Source organism: Galleria mellonella, unplaced genomic scaffold, assembly GCF_026898425.1.
Source record: "Galleria mellonella isolate WM207_F2 unplaced genomic scaffold, CSIRO_AGI_GalMel_v1 utg96, whole genome shotgun sequence".
Lineage (NCBI taxonomy): Eukaryota > Metazoa > Arthropoda > Insecta > Lepidoptera > Pyralidae > Galleria > Galleria mellonella.
This window is the reverse complement of record NW_026442179.1, coordinates 541,584-561,815: the sequence shown is the minus strand read 5'-3', so window position 1 is coordinate 561,815 and position 20,232 is coordinate 541,584. Positions and strand designations below refer to the sequence as shown.

General features: G+C 33.1%; 1 protein-coding gene across 1 annotated transcript in view; it reads right to left on the bottom strand.

The window, feature by feature from the left end:
- Positions 1-1,575: 1,575 nt before the first annotated feature.
- The window catches only part of LOC113519356 (protein O-mannosyl-transferase Tmtc3), a 197,031-nt gene continuing 178,374 nt past the window's right edge, over positions 1,576-20,232 (bottom strand). The window contains exons 4-12 of the mRNA XM_052902800.1: positions 16,472-16,571; positions 14,805-14,920; positions 13,146-13,363; positions 11,837-12,041; positions 11,059-11,322; positions 9,778-10,263; positions 9,243-9,429; positions 7,580-7,860; positions 1,576-6,508 (exon numbers count right to left, since the gene is read on the bottom strand). Of these exons, the coding sequence (XP_052758760.1) occupies positions 6,215-6,508; positions 7,580-7,860; positions 9,243-9,429; positions 9,778-10,263; positions 11,059-11,322; positions 11,837-12,041; positions 13,146-13,363; positions 14,805-14,920; positions 16,472-16,571 (2,151 nt within the window). The 3' untranslated portion in view covers positions 1,576-6,214. The remainder of the gene's footprint in view (positions 6,509-7,579; positions 7,861-9,242; positions 9,430-9,777; positions 10,264-11,058; positions 11,323-11,836; positions 12,042-13,145; positions 13,364-14,804; positions 14,921-16,471; positions 16,572-20,232) is intronic.

Genomic DNA, 20,232 nt, shown 5'->3' with positions numbered 1-20,232 from the left:
TTTTCATTGTTTGCGGTTTAGATTGAATTACTTATTAGTGAAATTATTTGAATACTAATTTTGTAGTAAATAAAATTAGTAATTCCTAATTATTCGAATAAAAAAATCATTCGGAATTGCGCACCGCTAGTGTATGCTACTTAGAAGAGCATAGCATGTTGACGGTACAACTATTTCACATAAATTATTGTGACTGAAATAGCTATGCAAGCATAACTGCTACACGGGTGCGACAGAGATATGCATGCAGGCGATTTTTATCAAGTCCCGCTCTGTTAAAAAGGTTCATCCGTAATCTAAATTTAGTCGTGATGTATTTATATGAAGTACACTGTGATTCCCTTCCTATTGACTGCGATCTGCATTTTTATTATTTAAAACTGATTTGCCAATTTTAATATACAAGACAAAGTATTTACACTAATTCAGGGCCGTAGCTAAACCGAAGTTTAAGGTAGAGCAAAAGCCATAATTGACTTCGAAAAAGCGAATCTATCAAAATTTGTTGGGGCCTTTTATTTTAAGATTGGGCATTGGGCCTTTTAAGGTAAGGCATTGTCCCTCAAGCCCCTCTCTCCCTAGCTACGGCCATGCACTAATTGTAAAACCAAATATAAGCATCAATAAAGTTCTTTATACTGTAATAATATCTTTATACGGTCAGTGTGAATGCTCGACAGTCTTGAATGCTTATTTGTTTTATTGTATGGCACCATTACGTATGTTAAGTTCATCTCCAGTAACTGGCTATAGTGCTTTTGACTATACCTGGTGTCTCTGTCATGAGAATACTTTTTTATGATAGATTTAGGATCCACTCAGGTTGTGGAATGAGCTCCCTGCCGAGGTTTTCCCAAGAGACTACAGCATGGGGTTCTTCAAAAGGGGAGTAAAGAGGTTTCTTCAGGGCCGTACGCGTAATACCTCTGGTATTGCAGGTGTTCATAGGCTACGGTAACCACTTACCATCAGGTGGGCCGTATGCTTGTTTGCCACCTCAGTGGTATAAAAAAAATATTTTTTTTAATGGGTGAAAATGGTTTGGTATCCCCGCCCGCGCTGGGGAAGAAGGATTGTTAGTAATGGGCACGTTGCTAGCAATACCTTTTTAGGCCGATCTTCACGCGATTCATCCTGGATTATGTGGAGCCTGACCTGACAGTATCTACCTAGACTTATATGATATCTAGGTACCAAACTTAAGTAACTGACTTAGCTACATATCTCTGTCTCTAACTTATAGACAAGTTTATACTTATTACTCCTAAATTGGATTATCTCGTTTTGTGACTTAGGTATTTATTTTTGTTTGACCTTGTAATAGGATTACGTAGGTCACCTACTTGTACGTACCTGTCTACGTAGGTAACTGTAGGTTAACTTTATTTTAGCTTAGGAGAACAGACTCCATCCTCATCTGAAATCTCTAGTTAGATAATGTCATAGATTTAGTATAACGTACTTAAGTACTAAGTACGTTCTATTAAGGATACTATTATAGTATAAAAAATACTTTTATTGGAACATGTATGTATCAGTATTTTGGGGTTCCAAGACAATGAAATAAATAGTAGAATCATTTGAAACATCATTTTATTTTATAAAAATAAACGTTTTGACGACAAATAGTTTATAATATTCGGGGTCCTTACGAATCATCAACTCCATCAAGAGTTTACCACCGGAAATGTTTCAAGACATTGTAAAAAATTCAGTTTTTACAAAAGTTACTTTTTTTTTATCTTAAAACATTAACAACATTACATTTTTCACATCTAAATCTAATAACGGTCGATCACTTTCATTTACTTTTTACAATATAACATTAGCCTTTATGAAAATAATCATTATTTAATCAGTTTTTAATGAGACATCGTGCTTTATGGCTGGACACACTTAATTCCAAATTGGGAGCTTTACCATCACATCGTAGTTATAGGTAGGTACGAATTATAATTTTAACATATTATCATTTTACATTATGAATTCTTAATAAAATAAAAAAAAGAAAAAACAAGTATATTGTGTGCATAAACGATTCTATCAGAAATTAAAAAATAATGTTTAGTGGGTAGGTGTGGATAGATGTATATTCCGTCATGAAAAAGAGAAAGCTTAAATTTTTTTAATTATAATGAACTATAATTTTAAAATAATATGGGATCAAAAAAAAAACCGCTTTTGATCTGTAATGCGGTTCTAAATATTTTATTTCATATTTTAACATTTTGTGATTGAATAATTTTGTTGCCCGTATAAATGAACAAAAACAAAATTGAATAAATCAAAATGTGATCCCATGCTATGACAAGATATTTATTTTGTATTCCATGATATTACACTGACTTTCACACTAGTGTAGGTACCATGCTTGAAAAATAAACGCAATTTTATAAAAAAATTTATATGAGACTTGAGAGTTTAAAATCACAGGTTGTTAAAGTATATTTTCAGGTATTGTCATAGTGTAGTGCACTTTAAGAGTTGATAGTGGGTATACACAAATAGGTAGGTACTTATAAATAAAAATATTTAAAAAAAATTCAATCAAATACCAATCAATAATGCTTGTGGATATTAAGGTGTATTTACATGAGGTGTTTTAATTATTTTTTGGACTCCGCCTTCTCTTTGTGAATTTTCTTGTTAGCGATTTAAATTAATATGGTATACAGAATATAGACAATTAAATTATGCACAGTGAGTTATCTCAATAATCTCAAAAATCACTGAAAAAGATGATGATAATTTAACTATTATTACCACATAATAATTTCATAGACATAATGACAACAGTGTAGATATGGCTTAATGTTTCACAAAAGTGAACAGAACTATAGATAGCTTAGACAATATCATCTAGATAGTATACGGTGTCAAAAAATGTCTTCAATTGGCCAATTAACCAATTGTTGGCTATCCGACTAATTATTTTTAGTATTTATTTTGGCGTTTGACATAAGTGGCACAAGAACAAATTTTTTCCCCGTTACATTTATAGAGAGACGCCCTATCTAGATGATATTAATCTACGGAACCATAAGTACCTAAGTACATGGATATAATTCAGAAAAAATACCGTTTGCGCGCTACCTACCACAGTTCGAGACACTAGTTGCTAGAAGCTATGTGTATCAAAAGATGATCTTTTTAATTAATTATTATGTAGTTTGTTCATTAAAGGAGGTGATTATGCGGGCACGGCTACGGTAACGCTACTTCCCAACGCCTAATCAAAGCACGGGGTACAACATCGTTACAATTTAATGAAGGCCTAGCGTTATGGGATTCGATATTTAAATTTCGAGAAAAAAAATTGACTATATTGAAGAGGCAGGTTTTTTAATAATTTTGTTAACTTACAAATGCTTCAATAGAATGTTAATAGTTTTTAAAAATATTCTATTAATAGTCGGTTTGAATCGTCAAATTAAAAGTTGACTATTTTTCGAAATCGGAACAAGTATTGTTTTTTTTTTTTTTATTAAAAAAACATCAGAAGTTCTTGTTTTTAGATTTGAAATTTCTTTACACAGAGACCTTATTAAAGTTCTATTGATGTTTAAAGGAAATATCACTTGTTCTATTTATGTATATTGAAGCATTGTATTTTTATTTTATGTATTACACTATTATTTGGATTTAACGTCTTGTTCTTCTACAACACTTGCCCACATTGTGAATACGCGGCTTTAATTTCTATTCCACAATACCTATTCCAACAAAATATAATAGGAAAAATTTAAATTTTTCACCAAACAATTGCATCATGACTAGACAATGATAGGAAATAATACGTCTCCTATATGGAACTATATCCATTTACAGACTTATACAATCCGTACATATACCGTATACCAGGCTAATAATGACGAAAGCTCGTTTCAACATATTCTACGTAATAATACCTATTATACATATATGGCATACATAAATATAATTATGGTGTAATTAACTAATATCACGTAACGCCATATGCAAATCATAAGCTTCTCTAAGAGATCACTTTGGTCATGAGCGCACCCAGCCTCCATAGATAAGTGGCAATCTTTGTGTACATGAGATAGAAAGAGACAGCAACATCCAATATGTAGTTTAACAAAAATTTACCTCATGATAAATTCGATTACTACTTTTCAGTGTCAATAGATTTTAATATTTTTTTTATTGTCTGTGATTTCCCTATCTTGAATATTTCTATCGGTTTGTATTTGTTGCAAAGTTAAAAATAAATATGCAATAAGTTGACAATAAGGTAAATAGACAGATAAATATACACACAGATGTATTTTCACATTTTTCACTAGATTGTTCTTCATATGCCCATAGTTGGTTTTTTAGATCCAATCACTCTTTGCCAAGTTGGGTACGCCCATGACGTTAGCTACTAAGAATAATATTGGTATGCACAATTAATTATCCAATGCACAGATATACAATTTAAGATTAATTCAGAATATAAAAATATCATGAAAACAGCTGATTCCACACGAGGCGTTATTCTGATGCGAAGAAGTTAGGCCAGTAATGCTGTCCGAATTATTTCCATCGAAATTAAGAATATTAAACATCGGTCGTGGTTAGAAGTCACAGATAGTTTTAGTTTTTTTCGGACAAAATTTCTCTTTATGAAATCAAATCAATAAATAACAAACATCCACCCATTCATTATTACAATAATGGATGGATGTATGTTTGGAATTATTTCACGTAAAAACTATTCAACGAATTTGAATGAAATCCTAACGTAGCACATAGGATACTACAGTTAGTTAAAAATATACTTTTTATTGTAAATCGTCTGCAATAGACTAACAATATTAGAGTAAATTTAGTTTATTTCAAATTAAGAACCGATGCTTACTATTCGTCGACTTTTAATACGGCCTAACCTTGCCGATCTATACTGAAAACGAATGGAAATTATTTTGTATTTAATGTAAGCTCTATATAAGCTTAATTTTATACACATCAATAAAACGCCTTGTCTATAAAGCTTTAAAACATTGCTATAGACTAGGTAAACGTCAAATTTTGTTTTTTAATTAATTATTTCGAACTAAATGCTAATATCATAAATCGAAATTTTAGTTACCTTTATAAATAATATAAGTAGAAGTCGAAGTAATTCCGAAATAATTTTAAAAAGAAAGCGCATTATTTTACTAAATATAATTCAATATATTTAATAAAAAACAAACACTTGACATTTCCAAGTCTTTGTCTGTATCTTAGATACAAATAGAAAGTGTCAGCAAGATTAATCTACGTCAGAGTGGAAACAAATAGAAGAGTACCCTGATTTAACAAATGATGTCTTTAAAACCGAGTATGAATTGGCCGAATAATATTGGTGTTCGACGAGATAATCTAACAACGATATATTTTACTATAGACACATTATATCTACCTACAAAGTGTACTTGAAAATCACCTACATGCTCACCTATTATGATACGGGTCACTGAGCAAGTCACTACGTAATAATGCGATTACAAATTGAAGATTTTTTTTCATTAATAATTTATATGGGTTCCACTAGCATTAATTCAGTCATTCCGTATTCCTATAGCGTACCTTTGAATTTATTCATTAAATCAAAAGAATATGTGGGCGGCAAAATGGTATAACGTGTATGATATTGGGACTGAGGTCGATTCTGAAGCGGCATTCATTAAACGTATCTCTAAAATTTGAAATTAAAATTGTTAGTTTACGAAAAATATTGTTTAGGACTATCAAAAAATAAATTAGTAGATATAATTATGTAATTTAAATTTATATCTGTTCAGAGGATAATTATTTTAGTGTAATGAATATAATTTTTTTTTGAGAAAATAATAGTACTTCAGAATCAGTCTCAGTGTTTCCATATTGAAAATAGAGACATGTTGCACAATGGAATGCTTATATATTATAAATTTGTAAATCCGTTGTAATGGAGTGGTCACATTAAATTTTGTTTGATTGAAAATAAATAAATGTAACATTCTAGAGTAGGAAAGACACCCATAACAGTTGTGTGAAAATCAATCGTAAGCTACTAGGGTTACGCCAAATGACTTTAAAATCGGAAAATCGTTTCTCTAGTTGTACCCATTGAGTGATATAAGCATGGAAGTGATTTTAAACTACATTATAGGTATACAAGGCCTCTATATGTAAAATAAAGCATTGGATATAATAGTATTTACAGGCTTCATTCGGTAATCTGCTATGAGGGGTCGATTTCGTGTGGGTCAGGCGGCTGCTGGGGAATGTAGTTCCACCTAGCTTTAACCTCTGTGGTGGCGGTTGGCGTTGGGGGGACTGTGGAGGTGGCTGCCGCTCGTCTTGCCTTAACGACGGCTAAGTGCCTCTGGATGTAGTGCTCGTGAGGAGCTAGTGCTGAGGCGCGGATGAGGCACTCCTCAGCGACGGCCAGCTTCCCGCGTTCCACCGCCACAACGCAGAGGTTGTGGAGTGCTTGTACGTTGTCCGGCTCCAATTCTAAGATCCGGCGGTAACACTGCAACCGAGATGATTGCATATCAGTATACTTATACACGTTGAACATCTGTACTTGTATGTTCTGTAGAAATTTTATATTACGTATGTAATAATATAAGATATGGTCTATCCTTGTGCATATTAATTTTAATTAAAATATGTTTATAAATATTGATAATACTTTTTTTATTATAACTTAAAATGTCAAATAAGTTGACGACCCACCTGATGGAAAGTTGCTTATAGACGTGAACAGTATCATGTACATAACAAAATATCAAAATATCTTTACTTTCTTATGATTTGTGCAATAAAAGGTTATAAACCATTCCAATATCAAATGTCAAATATAATCTGTGAATTGGAGAGAAACTACCTATATTATTGACTTTCCTTTACAAAATCTTTTAAAATATTAATATTGCTTTAATTTATTTTAGCACTTATCAAAGGAGATAAAATTGTTCTATTATATTTTTTTAGAATGGTAAATATGCTGACGGCCTGCCTGATGGAAAGCGATAATCAACGTCAATAGATATGAAAAGCAAAAATAATAGTAAACAATGGCTATGCAGTTAATGACTTAAATAAAAAAAAAAGTTTAAAAATTTGCTAGCGCAATGTTGTTAAAGTATTATTTCACGGAATAATTGAAAAAGCATGCGCTCGATACAGATAGCCGAGCAAGAATTTTTAATGAAATATTGAAGATTCCATGAAACAAGTATTTTAAAATAACCAAATATCTACTTAATATCGGAACAATAATTGGACAACGCAATAATGTTGAAAAATGCAATACCGAACAAAACAATTAAATTATCAGTTTTAACATGGAGAAAGTAATAAAAGTTAATGTATTTGGTCATTATATTATATTTTCGTGGTATGCCAATCGCACTTCCTGTTTATTCTATACCTTTTAATTGCAACAAAAAAAAAATTAAATTCAGAACAAAATTAGTAAAGTAAATAAATTAAAAGTAAAAAAATTAGTATAGTAAATTAGTAAATTAGTTCATAAATAACATAAATAATTTGTGATTTTCCTATTTTCAGAACTTGTTTCTTAATAATGCATACTTACACTCTCAGCAGCATCAAGATCCTTGACGGAGTTAATGTAGATGTCTCCTAAAAGAACGAGTGCCTTCACGTGGTCGGGATGATGTCGAACAAGCTGCTTCAGGAAAGGCGCGGCTTCTAGAGGGCGACGCGTATCGGCCAAGAGAAGCGCAAGGTTGAATAACGCTGAACGGAAGTCCGGCTTTAGGTGTACCGCTGCACGGAACCATCGTTCCGCGCATTCCGCTTCGCCTTCATCCATGCATACCATGCCGAGGTTGAAATGTACACGCTCGTTCGTCGCTGAGGATAATGGAACTTTATATACAATTCTGAATGGCAACTAGTTGACAGTTCACCTTTTAGAAAGTGATTACCATCGTCTATAGACATAAGAAAAACGCTGTCTCCAGAAGACGGAGTGTTGGCCAAATTGGGATATATATAAAAAAACTCCAATTGGTAAAATGCTGACTTTATGGAATGTAATATTCGTCGCCTATAGACATGAGCGACTCTTCGGCCGCCCTTTGGAGACAGCGAGTGTTGGCTAAGAAAATGTCGAGGTTGAACAATTTTGAACAGAAGTTCAGCTTTTGGTGAACTATCGCACGGGATTATTGCTATGCGCACACCGTTTCATCCAGATCCATACACACCATGCCCAGATCGGAGTGTACGTGTGCGTTCGTCGTGCGGATGTCGAAATTTATATAAAGTAACATGTACGCAGTTCATTATACGTGGAATGTGATATTTATCGCCTATAGAAATGAGTAATACTGTGAATATGGTAGTTAAAGTATATTAAGTACTCTTTATACTTTGTTATTTAAAAAAAATGTGTTATGCTTCTATACAGTAATTCGATCATAGTCGTAGCTGGGGGTGGGGATATTGAGAGACAATCACCTACTTTAAAACGTCCAATGCCTTAAAATGAAAGGCCCCAAGAAAATTAGACAGATTCGCTTTTTCGAAGTCAACTATAGCTTCTGCCCTAACTTAAATTTGGGTCTAGCTACGGCCCTGGATTCGATGTTTAACTCACACTTGAGATACATACATATTGACAGTAGAATTAATAGATGAGTCAGGATGTACGACTTTATGTCAAGTTTTCCATTAGTATTACAACAAAACACATTATAGTATAGTATTATGCCTACGTTTTGATGCACCGATGTATAAAGTAATTCGTAAGTTTTTAAAAAGTATAACTGAAAGATTGGGCTTAACTCATTACAATACATTTAGAAATTTATTAAACGTATAATAGAAGAAACTAATTTTGAATTAAGATTTCGTTTTTAATCACCATCAAATGTATTATTGCATCTTTCGTATTCGATACATAGATCTTATTCTTATATGATTGTTCAATATTCAAGATGGATTAAGCTTCCATAAATACAACAATCAGTATCCTGAATCGCATTTCGAAATAAATGCAACTCTTGAGTTAGTTGCGCAGCCTCAGCTGCGAACAGTTACTAGTTAGTCGATGTTAACGACGGACAATACTTCGTAAATAATTCAGCGGCACGTTAAGCCCCATTCATTATGCAGCTGCGGGGTTATTTATTACGTTTCTCAATAGCAGACAGATTATTTCTCGTGAGAATTAGAAAAAAAAAAAATACAAAATAAGACAATTATCTACTATTCTAGTTACGATTACTTACCATCTTTATCAAGTAGTTTCAGCAGACGCTGTCTGGCGATATGCCTCAAGTCGGCGGCACCGAGTTCTTGCAGAAGTATCGCAGAGTTCAATAATGCTTGTTCATGCTCCGGTTCTAGTTCCAAAGCCTTGTCCAAGTAAGCTAACGCTTGTGAAGCTTTGCCTTGTTCTAGGAGAACAACTCCCAACTAGAAATAAAACTCTTTATAAATACTTGATGAAAATTTCATGAATTTAGGTTCCGCGGGTCAATATTTTATAAAGCTTTAGACAGTTTACTCATTTTTCACAAAAGTTACATAAAAGACATTCTTAAAGATTAAAACTATTATTCATATAATTTTATTTTTTATTATCGTTTATGGTACTATGAGCATGTCCTTAAGATTGATTTCATACATTTCTGTAGCTTCAATCGGACCGTAACACGGATAATTTAAATAATCGATACAAAAGCATAAATAACACAGACGACAAAAACACTTGAAAGTTTCTTATTAAAAATACATAAGTAACAAAAATAACACTGAACTTACGTTATAATAAATATCGGGATTCCCACTATCATATAACAAGGCTCTCTCGTATACTTCCTGAGCTTCTTTTGTCCTATTTAATTTTATTAAAATATCTCCTCTATTTATGTATGCTTGCGTATAATCTGCACGCATACTTATCGCTTGTCTATATAACATATCCGCTTCTTCCAAACGTGTAGCATTTTTGGATATTAAATTGGCAAGATTTAGGAAAACATTAAGATGGTTGGGCGCTATCCTTGCCTGATAAGATTCTCCAGGCTTTGCTTTTGGTAATAATGATTTCGCTTTTACGTAGGCATCTTCGGCCTCTTGGTAACGTCCGAGATGATTGTATGTTCTTCCAACATTAATATGAGCTCCTACGTCATCAGGTTGCACGCTCACAGCTGTATTGAAGAATTCTAATGCTTCAGCGTATTTCCCTTCAGCTTCTAAAGCGTGTCCTACGTTATTATACAATTTTGCATTGTTGCGATTTACCTGTGGAATTGAATAACGTCTTAAATATTTATATTTAGATTATTCTTATTCTTATGCAAATTGAAATGCAAATAAGCTCACGGCCCATCTTATGAAAAGTAAAAAAACTTATATGAATATAGGTTATATCATAGGTTTTTTATGGATGATAATGGAATGGTAACCCTGCCTGTGCCAACGGTATACGCTGACGGAGCACTAGGAGGGATAATAGGTGAGAATGAAAAGGCAGGTCAGATAGCCTATCGTAATGAATACACTTGGAATTCAGCACGACGGTTTCCAGGGGAGACCACCGGGAGGTCGACCTGTGAGAGTACATTGTTAGCAATAAATATTACCATTTCGGTAATCCGCATTACTAACATTATCCCTTCCCTCCCTATATCATAGGTTAGGTTATACATAATATCAGGTTATGTGACATGAACAGCACTTTGGGCAGTACAAAATGCACTATGACACTTAGAGTACTTTTTTTTTTTTTTTTTACAACACAGGTGGCAAACTCTTTGATGGTACTATGGTCACCTACGGAGCAGGTGTGCTGCCGGCCTTTTAAAAAGGAATATGCTCTTTTCTTGAAGGTACTTTCTCTTTACTATACCTGGAGACAAAGTTATTATATCTCCATAGTATGTAATTTCATTGCTACATTCCTCTTTAAAACCGCAATGTCGCCACATACACATAGAACCTCGCGTGTATCTACATGAACGATTCTTATACAAAACAGTAACAAGTAGAGTTATGCTAACATTTCTTAAAATTTGTCAATTGTATGATTATATTTACCTTCAGTCCTGATGCAAAAATTGAATACTCAGTCTTCCAATCCCAATTCCTCACATAAGTCTTGGCACTGAACGCTAAAAAGAGGAATATAAGTGCGGCAGCGGCAAGTTTCGCGCGGCGTTTAGCTAATAACCGCCACCCGTGGGCCACCAATAGACACCATCCCATTGAAGGCATGTAGAGCACTCGCTCAGCAACCACAAATCCAACAGGGAAGAACAAGTTTGAGGCCGGTAGGAATGGTAGAACTAGTAATGCTAAGCCCTGAAAAATTAATTACAATGGCAAATTATAATTTTTTTAACATGAAATTTGATACTCGATGCTCGTTATAACTAATACTAGCTTTAATTTTTTCTCAATAAAAATATATGAACAAATGTTATCGTTTTTAGTGATATTTATATCAGTTATTTAGTTCCGTTTCTTTAGGATGCTTTCAAGTATATATATTAAAAATTGTATGGTTTCAATTATAATTAAAGAAAATTTTATATTTTTACTTAAAAAGAAAGTAAAAAGTATAGCTACATAGAAAATGTAGACAAAAAAGAAACAGGTTTACAAGAAGAAAGTAAAAAGGCAATAATGGGTGATCGTGTCGCTAAATAACGATTTTTCCGGGCAATCTTACACATTATTTATTATTTAAAAAGCAAAGAATATGTACGAATCGTTTGCTTATTAAATTTCTTCTTTCATATATTTAACATTAAGTTTTAGGATATTTATTTTTAACGCTCAAATAACAATATGAGAAATATATTTAAATTCATACCATAGAAAGAGCAGAAGAACGAGTCCTCAAAGCATGTATTGCAGCAGCTATCAACGTTGTAGCCAGCGCTAAAGTCGCTAGATTGCGGGGATCCCTCCATGACCGTAACAATGCAACAGTACCCATTGTCCAATCACAGCATAAAGCTTCAGGTAACGCCAGTAACCAGGCATTTAGGGCTGGTAGGTAGGCAAAAGTTAAGTGCCTGAAATATATAATAAAAAGGTTTAGTAAAAGATGTTCTTAGTCCCTACACAGTTGATTTATGGCTTTATGAGGAGAAAAGGCTGAAAGCGGCTTGAGTGGGTTTTTATTAAGTAGATAATAATAATTCAGATCTATAAAACTAATAATTTCTTATAAAAAATATGTTACCTAATCTAAAATAAAGGATTTTATTTATATTTCTGCAAGTATTGATCACACTTGTAGATTTTAGTGATCTCATATAAAGTTGTTCACATTTATGAACAGCTAGAAAACTAATTAAATATTAACTCATTTATTTAATTAATTACAAAAATTGGTAAATTTCAAATGAAAAAATTGAATAGTACTTTCTAGATTAGTTTTCACTTAATAAACATACTTATGTATGATGATTTAAATTAAGCAGATTTATATAAAAATATCTCCATATTTTGTACTAATATATTTCTTAAGACCACGATGGACAGATCGATAAGACACTATTTGTCAATAGCTTCGAGGAAACTGGGTACAGGCCAATTAATTTCTGTCGTCAAAGAAAGTGAGCCTTCGACCTTCAACCTCTGGGTCGGGTTTTACGTAAATTTAGGCGTTCGCTTACACCGAGGATGGACCTACTGAGGGAAGAAAATCCACCCTTAAACAATGAACGGCGAGCGACGATGCTCGTAAAATTAATGTGCCCAGGCTTTGCTGTGCCGTTTTATACACTAAACTGCTTGTCAAAGCCAGCCATTATCTCCAACCCCGATTACTTACTAAGTAATAAAAGCAGAGATCATCTCCCCATTTCGTTCGATGATAGCAAGCAAATTAAGTGAGTAAACATTTATAACAATTCCGGAAGAATTTTGTGATTACGCTTATAGGTTCTATTGTGTAGCAACAGTGTATATTAATTGCTAAAATGTTTTGGTGTGTTGTGGTTTAAATTGTAATTACAACATCAGTGAAATTTCTTAGACAACAGGAACAACAACTTGAGGAGTTCTTTCCATACCCATCCCTATTAAAGGACGGTAACATATGAGAAATTCTATAAAGAGCGTTTACAATAATATTCGTGATATGTGTATATTACTCGTGTTTAGTTTCTTACCTAGCTGGTGGTGGTGCAGCTCCAGCTGGGTTGTCAAATCTAGTGAAGACGGGCAGTTGAGCTCCCATTACATGTAATCTGGCTGCAAGCAGGGCCAGCGTCGCACAGCATACTGTAGCTACTCTTCGCGCTGCCTCACCGCAAGCGCACCCCCAGCCAGAGCCTTTGCCCCAAGCTTCTAGCCACGACCATCGGCTGCCACCACCCGAATTACGACGCTGGGGATATACAATTTAGGTTGAAAAACACTTAAGCTCAAGGATACATATCGGTTTTGTAAATCAATAGAGGGCTACTAGCAGCTGTTATAAAAGAGGTCAATGGTGCTAACACAGTAGCTTTTCTTAAAATCATTACCGAAATCATCGGACCGAAGTTAATAAAATTGTGAATATAATTTTGTTTTGCTATCTAAGAACGTACTTATATTTATTTTTACGATGAGCGAAAACTTGTGCTGACCCATTGAAACGCAATAAAGTATGAATGGGACGGAAATTATATTTTTATATTATCTTTTAACAAAAACACAGAAAACTTGGGAGGAGGAAGAAAGTCAACCTAAAAGCAATGCAGAGCCAGCCAGCCTCACAAAAAGTAATTTCCATTTACAAAGCTCTGAAACTGGGTCGCAGGAATGTCGAGTATTGAACTCCGTTCTCGAATGGATAATGTTACTATTATTTGAGGAAGTCGCGCGAGATACGACTCTAGCGTGTGTAAATAAAACTGAAATGAAAGTTACAGCATAATACAAAAAGTTGCTCTTAGTTGGCGACCCATCTGCTGATATAAGCCGGCACGAGTAAAATGTAATACTTAAAGAATAAAAAGAATACGTAAGCACCACGCGAGAGCGCATAGGGAATACGGATTATTTCTTTTCTGACCTTTTGTTGTGAGCTGATTGGGACTCGCAGTGAACAAAAATTGTTTATTAAATGTACATATTATTTTTCGTGGCTGAATCTATTGGTTGATATAAATGTCAAACCGCAAGTTTCATCTAGAGGGAGATAAGCCGGGTAAACAGCGCAAAAATGAGGAAGGCTGTGTCGTCAAAATTTTTTGTCGGAATACTAAAATTATTAAATTGAGTACCCGCTACCATTAGTATACACTACAAAGTTTTTTAACTTGATGTCGTATCAAAACATACTTTTTTTTTTGGGAGAAAAGAGATTGTTACTAACAATCCTTTTCCCGGGTCTAACTACCCATTGCTGGGGGGAAAGGGATTGTTAGTAATGGAGACTGGGAATCCCATTGCTAGCAATATACCTAATCAGGTCGACCTCTGGAAACTATCATGGTTAATTCCTGATGAATTCATCATGATGGGCTAACTGGCCTGTTTTCATTCTCATCTGTCACCCTTCACTGGTGCTCCGCCAGCGTATCCCGTTAGCGCAGGCGGGGTAACCATACCATTTTTACCCATCAAAAAAAAAACTACCCATTGCTAGTAATATACCCTATTAGGTCGACCTCCACGCGATTTCCCCTGGAAAACATCGTGGTTAATAATGGCTGAACTCATTATGATGGCCCACTTAACCTGCTCTATCCTCACCTATCATCTCTAGCTGGTGCTCCACTAGTGTATACCGATAGTGCAGGTACGTCACTATTTCATTTTCACTCAATAAAAAACCATACCTTTTGCGCCACGAAGAGTTCGTATACAACACACACTCCAGTGACGGTGATGCCCTGCTCCTTGCATAGCATGGCGATGCCAACACATGCCGTACAAGCTGCTACGTAACGCCAGTCTGTAACATATGATAGGACTATAATCTAAGATTAGAACAATCATTATTATTTCAGCCATCATCTGTCCACTGCTGGACATAGGCCTTCTCCATACACTGCCATAAGGAACGGTCCCGAGCCACCTGCATCTATTGACTGTCTGCAATGCATTTGAAGTCATCACTCCATCTAGTGGGGAGTAGTTCTACACCGCGTTTGCCTGTACGGGGTCGCCACTCAAGAACCTTTAGAAGAAGGTTAGGATAATACATGAATACACTATTTAAATAGATACCTATATTTTTTTAACAACTATGAAATCTAATATAACAGATATTGTTGGGTATGATAGTGATATAACAAGGCATGAAGGTATAACTTAGTCTTCAGGAAGAGTTGCCTATTTTCTGAATATTACTATAAATGACAGTGTATTCTGTAATGTCCATGATGCCCAACTCTAATTAAGTAGATAGATACATAGATACTCTTTATTGTTTCCTTCAAAAGATTACATTAGTAAACTTATTATAAATACAAACAATTACAAGAAAAGATTACACTGAGAAAACAATGGAAGGTCTTATCGCTAAGAGCGATTTCTTCTTCTTTTGGATGGAAAAAAGTAATTATAAACAGACCGGAGGCACGAATTGTTAGATTTTTTTTAAATACATACCAGTACTTATTTAATAATGGTTAAGAAATACATAGAAAAATTAATAATGTAATATACTATCCTCTTAATAAGAATTTAATAAAAACATTATTAAATTCTTTGACGCTACTACTCGTAGTTAAGTAATTTTATTGGAAATTTATTTCAATATTCCTCCCATAGTAACAACATAAAATTCATATCTATATCCCATTTAGCTAGTATGAACTAGATTTATTTTCCTAGAAACAAATTTTGTATTTAATTTCGTTGTGACATTACTCGCGTTTCATTACAATTTATCATCATCAACATTTCAGCCATTATCCGTCCACTGCTGGACATAAGTTTCCCCCATAGACTGCCATAAAGAACGGTCCTGAGCCACTTGCATCCACTGACTCCCTGCAATGCATTTCATCTAGTGGGTGGTCGTCTTACACTGCGTTCATTAGAATTATTTTAAGGTAAATATAAAGATTCAATAACATAAAAATCGCTTTCCACAAAAAAACCAACTTCAACCAAGGTTATTTTTATTTGAAAAATAAACTACTAAACCGATTTTGATAAAATTTCGATGGAACCAACAAAAAAAAGGTTTATAAATGACAGAGTTATGAGTATTTGAAATTAGAACGCAGAATCGTAAGTTTAGTAATAGATTTTGATTCGCCTAATAACGTTACAGTTTATTAATTATGGACGACCATTCTGTACAATGTAATATCTAGTTTAATAGAAAATATCTATGTAAATTGCTGTACTTATGGTAAATCCTCTCATTTTTATATATACTATATATAACGTATTGGTTATAATATATACAATAAAACATTTGGTTGACCAGTGTGATTAATCTGCTAAGTCTACCATGAGTTATTTATTCCATTTCCTGTAGTTTTATACACACCTGTGTACCGTCTTCTATTTGCAGCACGAGCATAACACAGCAGGGCGCCCAAAAAGAAAAGTGAAGACAGCATTTCCGCTCTGCCTACCACCCCAGTCACCTGTTAACAAAAAGAAAAGAATATAATTTTTTATTCCAAATGGTTTTGATTATAGAAATAATGTAAATCAGATATATTTATTTAAATATATTGGATTTAGTAAAGAATTAGAAATATTTTTTTTTAGAATGTCAGTTACGAATGCTTAATCAGGTAGACGAGATATATGATGAGTGTCTGAAGATTGGCTGAGAGAATTTTTTTTTCTTTTAACAACATGTGTTCAACATTTCATCAATTACTGATAATCACGATTATTAACATACTTATTGATTTTTACATTTGCACATTTACGGTTTGTAAGGGATATATTTATCGATCATATTTGAGGTAAACTTAGGCAAATGATCATATTGATAAAATATGGTCATTCCTCCATGCGGTCCCCCTGGAAACCGTTTTCGTTAGTTCTTGTAAAATTCGTGTTGGGGTTTTGAGCAAACTGCTTTCATCTTTAGTTACCATCCATCACTGATGCTTCGCCAGCGTATATCAAAAGTGTTCATCACACCGTTTAGTAAAAAAAAAAGCCGATTAATTGAATAACATACATTCACATTTAAATTAAATTTATTATTACACTTACTCACACACTATTATAATAATATTGAAATGTCAATTTTTAAATTATTAATTTATACACATATTTTAATAGGTATACCTACTAGTAATCCTCGATACAAATAAATATTTTCCAGTGAACCTTAGTTTACGATAAACCACCACTAGAACGGAAGTTAGGAATTTTATAGTTAGGAAGTTTGTCGGAATACCATGACGGGGGTCTAACTAGGAATTTAATAAGGTTAAACTTGAAATTTATTTTAGGATAAGCGGTTGCCGACAGAGCTGTAATTTGAACTTCATTATATTTATGATTCTCAATTTGAATGGAAATTTTAATAAAATTTCGACAGATTAATTATCCTTATTTTGTAAGTAGACTAGATATATAAGAAATATGGACTTAATAATAGATATTTATTGTTATATATAAAAACAAATATATCAATTGTGACCAAGCAATGAATTCATACTATGACGGCAGTGACCTCTAAAAATTTTTTTATCTTTAAGTAATATTTTAAGGTCTTGCTATCAATATTTATAGTACTTAGACGTAAGGTGTGTATATATAATAGATAGATAATAATAAAATTTAAAATAAAATAATATTTAATTAATTAGAAAATAATTAAATTTAAAAGTGGAATAATTATATTCAATGGATGTTTTTATTAATATAACTCTATTAATATTATAAAGTACAAACACTACGTCGAAGTTCGTGATCTATAGGTACATATATTCATTTAATCCATTATGAAATAGGTGTTGGAAATTCTGTGCTCCGACGGGCAAAGTCACGAGTTCCTTTCCTAACATACAATACATTATTAATCCTCCGCAAAATCCATTTATCAACAGGACACAACCCATACAGAAAATTGTTACAAGAAAATACCAATGGAGTTGAAACTGCGGTAAAATCGTAGAGAAACTGTGGCGACCGGCGCCGACCGTGCGACATAACAAGCCAATAAACTCAACACAATATAGTGGTGGTATTATTATAGTAAAACCAACATGCCCTCGCCTTCCCAACTACCATAAACACTATTATCACGGAATACATTCACTTAGCCTTAATTCAGTATTCAGATTACAAAATGGTTTCTCTTCAGGTTTTGCGAGATGAAAGAAAAACTATTTAAATTTTTACAAATCCTGTTTACTCTCTGATTTCTTATTTCTGGACGATATCTGTACGTGAGAGAAATTTAAGAAAAAATAATGTAAGGAGTTTTATTAGGAGCAATAGAAACCAAAACAATCACTTTTAGAAATTTTGTCTGTCCATCATGCAAACACTATAGTACCACATTGAATGCAATTTACACTGTTGTTTTCTTGAGGTTGGAACTTAAAAACTGGTGTATATTTTATCTTGATACAAAATTTAAAAATAGTCTGTTTTACCAGTTTTCTTTCTTCTGAAACGTGTACGAAGTAGCGGGGCAAGCCTATGCTTAGTTCAAAGAAACTTATTATTTTCGAAATAATATCTCCGAATCGCTGTTGCCATTATCGGAATAAGTTAGGTAAACAAGTAAAATAGGGATCATTCTAACGTATTTACAGCTTAAAAGTTGATAAGAATAAAGTCGAATCTTATGGAAAATTGTCGAAGATTGCAAAGAGATCGAAGTGGGATTCAAACTTCAGAAAATGTCGACGACAAAGCCATTTTGTCTGATACTTTTAATTGCAAATATACAAATATACACGTACAATAGAACATTATTTTGTTGCGTATCGTTTTCCGAAGTGAAGAGGTTAGGAACGTAACGTGCCATATAAAATACAGCGTTGTTAAAGCGACTGTTTCTAATTGGAAAACGGTCATAAACGGTAAACTTTAAAGATCATCAAATTTACAGCTGACTGAACATAAAGCTGCTATGTCGTTGGTACTTGTGCAATGCGATAAAACAGAGTGGCTACTGTGGTGGATGTCTTTATGAAGCTGTTCGTTTGAGGTGGTATTATTTTATTGGGAAAATAAATCAGTATATTTTATGTACCTATTGTTCATATATGTACTACATAAATAAGTACAAAATATCTTTATGTTAGTTTAATCTGTATTGTAGTTCTGTGTACAGGGGTTGATTCAAAATCAATCTCTAAAATTGAAATTGCATTGTAATATCATAGCGAAATTTTATTTTAAGGACCAATATGAACTAAACTTCTAATAGGTTTAAGATAAACTTAATATACATTTAGTTTAGTTCTATGTTCGGTGATGGTTCGTAAAATAGTATTTTCGCAAAATTATTAATTTTAATAATACAATATACAATTAAGAGATAGGCTTTGAAAATAGCACCTTAGAATTGACCTCATTGTAGGCTATGATGTGAGCGTGTGTTAGATTATATAGATAGAACAACGAGTGTCGAAGACGTGTCAATATTAAATTAGTGAAATTCATATTTGGCCGACTCAATCTGACAGTTTTTCTTTTAATTAAAACAGAACGCGTCATTTTTTCAGTATTGCAAGTGATTAGATTAAGTACTCCAGACTAAATCGATTATTTAAATTTTAGTTTGGAATCGATTAGTATACATATGCATCATTACGAATTATTAAGCATTTTATTTCTTGTTTTTCTTTTTAAATATATTCGTAGAATTTTGTATTGTTTCGTTTTTTATTTAACCTTACGAGTACAATTTCCCCCATATACTGAGCAGTAAATGTACTTTATGGTAACCTTATTCACGCACGCATGGATACAAAAGTTTACTTGTTTTTGGTAAAACATGGAGACACTATCTATATAATCTAAGCATGTACCTACACCACCTATTTATAAAAAAAATGTGGGTACCGAATAAATAAATCCACTTAAAATTTTTATGTAGGGTTTTGAATAGGCGTGCGCAATATTCTGTGTCGCTAGCAAAAGAATATTTTTTTTTTATTTATTTATCCAAAACACAAAATGCATTGTATAGGATAGACAATATATAACAATATTATAAAAATTATAAATAAAAATTACAATTAATTAACACTCAAATACAATTCAAATTCTTTTTCTTTTTTAATTATATTTAGTCAACTTTGTAATTTTAACGAATAACTTAAG